The sequence below is a fragment of the Nerophis ophidion genome, linkage group LG05, assembly GCF_033978795.1.
Source record: "Nerophis ophidion isolate RoL-2023_Sa linkage group LG05, RoL_Noph_v1.0, whole genome shotgun sequence".
Classification (NCBI taxonomy): domain Eukaryota; kingdom Metazoa; phylum Chordata; class Actinopteri; order Syngnathiformes; family Syngnathidae; genus Nerophis; species Nerophis ophidion.
The window spans coordinates 7,380,600-7,385,857 of NC_084615.1; the positions used below are offsets into that span (position 1 = coordinate 7,380,600).

Below are 5,258 nucleotides of genomic sequence, written 5' to 3' on the forward strand. Positions count from 1 at the left end.
TCCACAAGGGAGAGTGGGACATAGAAGAAAAAGAAAAGAAACGGCAGATCAACTGGTCTAAAAAGGGAGTCTATTTAAAGGCTAGAGTATACAAATGAGTTTTAAGGTGAGACTTAAATGCTGTTATGAACATGACTGTTACTACATTATAAAAAAATAATACTGATAATCACAATACATTTTATTTGCTATAACGCTTTTCAGGGTACTAAAAGACGGTTTACAGGATAAAAATGAAAATATAAAACAGTTCAAAGTAATAATTATTGTACTTGCTGTGTGCATGTAAAACATTGAAGGAGGGTTTTGAAGTGGATTTAGAGGGCTTTGAAGACAACAATGGTGCCTTTAGTCGCATCTTTGAGGCGTTTTTTTTTTTTTAGCTAAAATAAAGACGTGTGTCTGTGTCCCACATAATGATTGTAAATGAGAGGCAAAAACCCAAGAAAGTGCAGTTCTCTTTACTTACGTATTATTTTCTAAATAATTTCCATAATAATCATAAGTCAACTTAAATATTCCAGATTTTCTCAACGGTATAGCTTGGTTGGTAGAGTGGCCGTGCCAGCAACTTGAGGGTTGCAGGTTCGAGTCCCGCTTCCGCCATCCTAGTCACTGCCGTTGTGTCCTTGGGCAAGACACTTTACCCACCTGCTCCCAGTGCCACCCACACTGGTTTAAATGTAACTTAGATATTGGGTTTCACTATGTAAAGCGCTTTGAGTCACTGGAGAAAAGCGCTATATAAATATAACTCACTAATTCGCTTCAACAATGAAAGAACAACAACACTATAACAACACAACTGTACATGTAGCCCTTGATCTAAAATATAATTAATTTGTCTAAGTTTGAATTGGATCCTATAATCTCATAACATACTTATTGTCTTAAGACCATTTTAAGACAATACAAGACCATGTTTCCAATGTTTTATTAAACTAAAAACAAAGGGGTGTCCTGTACAGGTCCAGCAAGACCAAGCATGGAACATTGAAGCATTCTTGGGTGAGTTTGATATAAAACTGATGAAGAGGGCCAAATATTAGCATCAGAAAAAAGAGATTGTAAGCCGACGACACCCTTTTGACATCTGACCTCCCAAACATTTTGAATTAAACAAAAAACTCAAGCGTTGAGCTTTTCTGTCAGAAATATGAATGCAAAAAAGTCCGAGTGAGGAGGAACAAAAGGTTATTTGACATGGAAGCACATAAAACGAATAAAAAAAATCTTAATTGAAGACAAACCTTGATATGTCAAACATTAAAATTTGTACTGAGAGATTATTTGAGTGTATGATGAAACGACCAAAACAGATAAGATAAATATTTGTGTATGTAAAATATAACATTTTAACTGGAAAAATCTGGTCTAAATTGTCAAAGGGTCCTACCTCCAAAGGGTCGAAAGAATCATGAAGCTCATCAACAAAGTCGGAAGGACTTTTCCTCAGAGTCTGGTCAGCAGGCAGCGTGTTGTCATTGTAAGAAGACACAAACTTAAAGTCACTGGTTCTAGAACCTGTTGTCAAGTAGGCGTCATAGTTGTAGGTGCTGCGTAAAGTTCCTGTGCCGTCAACATCTGCGTAATTAGGAGGCAGATACGCGCTGGGGATGGCAACTGCTCCATCAAACAACAGTCTGGGCTTTCTCCTGCGACAAAACCTCACACCCAGGACGATGATGATGAAGGTCAGAAAGAAGGTGGACACAGACACCAGCGCGATGATCAGATAAGACGTCAGTTTGGAATTCTTCTCCTCATAAGAAATGTCCTTCAGTTCTGGCACCTCAGCCAAGTTGTCAGAAATAAGTAAATACATGGAGCAGGTGGCAGAGAGAGGGGGCTGTCCGTTATCTTTCACTGCCACAATCAGGTTCTGTTTCATGCTGTCAGATTCAGAAATGTCCCGCTGGGTCCTGATCTCTCCACTGTGGAGACCGATGGTGAAAAGTCCCGGATCAGTGGACTTGACTATATGATAGGACAGCCAGGCGTTCTGTCCAGAGTCTGCGTCCACCGCTATCACTTTGGACACCACAGAGCCTCCGTGTGCAGCTTTGGGGACCAGCTCTGTCATGAAGGAGTTACCCTCTGGGGAGGGGTACAGTATCTGAGGAGAGTTGTCATTCACATCCGATATGAACACACTGACGCTCACGTTGCTGCTCAGCGGAGGAGAACCGTTGTCTCTGGCCATGATGTGGACTTTAAAACTCCTCAAGTGTTCATAATCAAATGACCTGACAGCGTGGATCACACCTGTGTCTCCGTTAACAGACACATAGGAGGACACCGGGGCACCGTTCACCTCAGCAGCTAACAGAGAATAAATCACGGTACCGTTCTGTCTCCAGTCGGAGTCTCGAGCACTAACGGAACATAAAGTGGATCCAGCTTTGTTATTTTCACTCACATATGCACTGTAGGACTGTTCCTCAAACACAGGTGGGTTGTCGTTGATGTCTGCTACAGATAAGTGAAGACTTTTAGAGGAGGACAGAGGAGGAGAGCCCTCGTCAGTGGCACTGATTGTAATGTTGTAATCAGACACTAGTTCACGGTCCAGTTGTCCAGTAGTCACCAGAGAATAATAGTTTTTAATAGAAGGAACTAACTTAAAGGGGACATTTTGTTGAATGGAGCAGCGGACTTGTCCGTTCATCTCAGAGTCTCTGTCCTGAACATGAATGATGCCCACCTCTGTACCAGGTGACACATTCTCTGGTACTGGATTAGCCAGTGACTTTAAGTTAATCACAGGAGAGTTGTCATTTACATCAGTAAGATCAATAATTAATGTTGAATATGACACTAATCCAAGACCATCTTTAGCACTTATTTGCATTTCATATGATGACATTTTCTCATAATCAACAACACCAGCCACTCTTACATCTCCAGTTTTGGGATGCAATGTAAATACATTAATATTGTCATCAGAAACATGATCAAATGCATATGTAATTTCACTATTTAATCCTTCATCTGCATCACTTGCACTCACTGTGATCACCAATGTATCAAGAGGAGAGTTTTCAGGCAGACTGGCTTTATAGACTGTCTGACTAAACACTGGTACATTATCATTAGCATCCAGCACAGTGACATGTATGACTACTGTACCTGATCTCTGAGGAGAGCCGCCATCATATGCAGTCAGAGAGAGCATGATGTCTTTTTTATCTTCTCTATCTAATTCTTTGTCTAAGACCAATTCACAGTACTTCCGTCCACCCGGTTTATTGTTTACATTTAATTTGAAATGATCATTCTGCTGCAAAGTGTAGCTTTGAACAGCATTTTCTCCTATGTCTCCATCATGTGCTTCCCCGAGAAGAAAGCTAGCCCCCCTGACCGCTGATTCATGGATTTCTAATTTTAGTGAATCCTCATTAAACTGTGGTGAATTATCATTAATATCGACAACACGAATATTAATACGATGCAGCTCTAATGGATTTTCAAGCACAAATTCTTGTTTAAGAACACATGAAGCCTTTTTGCCACAAAGCCCTTCTCTGTCAATCCTCTCCTGAACAATCAAGTCACCAGTGTTGAGGTTGATGCCGCAGTGCTGAACGTTGTTGTCCTCGGGATCAATCCGTGCCTTACGAGCAGATAACTGGCTCAAACCAAGTCCCAAATCCTTGGCGATATTTCCAATTACAGATCCACGTTTCATCTCTTCTGGTATAGAGTAGCTCACATCTCCGTTGATGGTGTGGAGGAACAGGAAAAAAAAGGCGAGGCAGTAGCCACAGGACACAGATATTTCCTTCTCCATTGGATCAACAAATAAACCACTTAAAATTCGGTAGAAGTCCAGCAAAAATAGGAATGTGACCTCCACTAATAACCACAGTTTCTTACACGGTGGCAGACATGTCGACCATGGACGCCCAACACAAAGCAAAAATCTTGTTTGTGTAACTGCCATACATTCAGTGTGAGAGCAGGATAAAACGCTCTTTTTCATGATCCCACACTGACCCCTAGAGTCATTTAAACGTTATGACACTCAGTTCTTGCCAATATCCATCCATCTATTTCTACCACTTTTCCCGTTCGGGGTCGAGGGGGGGTGCTGGAGCCTATCTCAGCTGCATTGGGGCGGCCAACATATTAAAAGACAATCAAAAACCTTAATTGTAATCGTGGTTATGTATAATTTCCAAAATACATTTACAGTACATGTTAACTATTTGTGTTGTCATTGCAGGCGTTACATACAACTACGAGGAACTTAATTTCGGGAGCAAAGATAACTGAAAATAAACTACTGTATACACTCGACATATGAAAATAGAAAGCAGTGAAAATGTTGAAGATACAGAAAAAAAAAGTCATAAACATTCAGCACCATGGACAGAGAATGAGGATGCGACAACTGCAGTGTTTTAGAGTTACTTTTCAACAATTCACCAGCATATTTGATTCAAGTGATCAATTATGGGTCCCAGGCAGTTTTGTAAATAGGTCAATTAACTTCACTTGTGATTTTCAACAGCTGGTAGTCAGAAATAGAGCACACTTTGTTTAGCTTCAGGTGATGATTACAATGATACTATACGACTTACAACTAAAAATCAAAACACTCTTGTCAAAGTGTACAAAATCATAATGCATGTTAGTGAAGGCTTACTAGTAGATATGAAAGTGAAAACGGAACTTTTACTAAATATAGCACATTTATCTGGTGTAGGACATTAATTTACACGACATTGGATCATTTGTAAACGTTTTGTCAAAAACAATGTCACCAGTAACCAGCAAAAGCACTTTTACCCACGGCCAAACCTGTCAAAATTTAAGTAAACAAAATAGTAAAATATGATTAAAACTGGTAAAACAATGTTGAGAAAACTGAGTAAATGTGTTTTTTTTACGATCATAAATAAGAATTTTACAATTTTTAAGATGGTTTTATTTATGTGATACATATGTATATATTTTTTTTTTCAGAGTCTCACCTCCCTCGGCTTTCAGATGGAAATACACAAAACAATAGTGTTAACCAAATTAATTACTGCAAAACACAGTCTAATGATTGCTGCTGCACAAAATATAAAAGCAAACGTAAGCATTTTTTTAAAAAAAACAAAATGAGTGATACAACTTCATTTGCGAAACAAATGAAATAAACCATTATGACTATTGAAAGAAGACCAACTGTCAGGGTTATTTGTTGTTGAACCCCATAATGCAGAGAAGGAGGGCGGCATTTTGCAGGAAAACATAGTTTGATTTAAAAT

The 5,258-nt window shown here is 39.3% G+C and overlaps 1 protein-coding gene across 1 annotated transcript; it reads right to left on the minus strand.

The window, feature by feature from the left end:
* Positions 1-547: 547 nt before the first annotated feature.
* On the minus strand, positions 548-3,915 carry LOC133552317 (protocadherin beta-16-like). The gene has a single exon (XM_061899540.1). It carries the CDS (start codon positions 3,788-3,790, stop codon positions 1,235-1,237), a length of 2,556 nt encoding a protein of 851 aa, XP_061755524.1. The 5' UTR covers positions 3,791-3,915; the 3' UTR covers positions 548-1,234.
* Between the last annotated feature and the right edge of the window lie 1,343 nt (positions 3,916-5,258).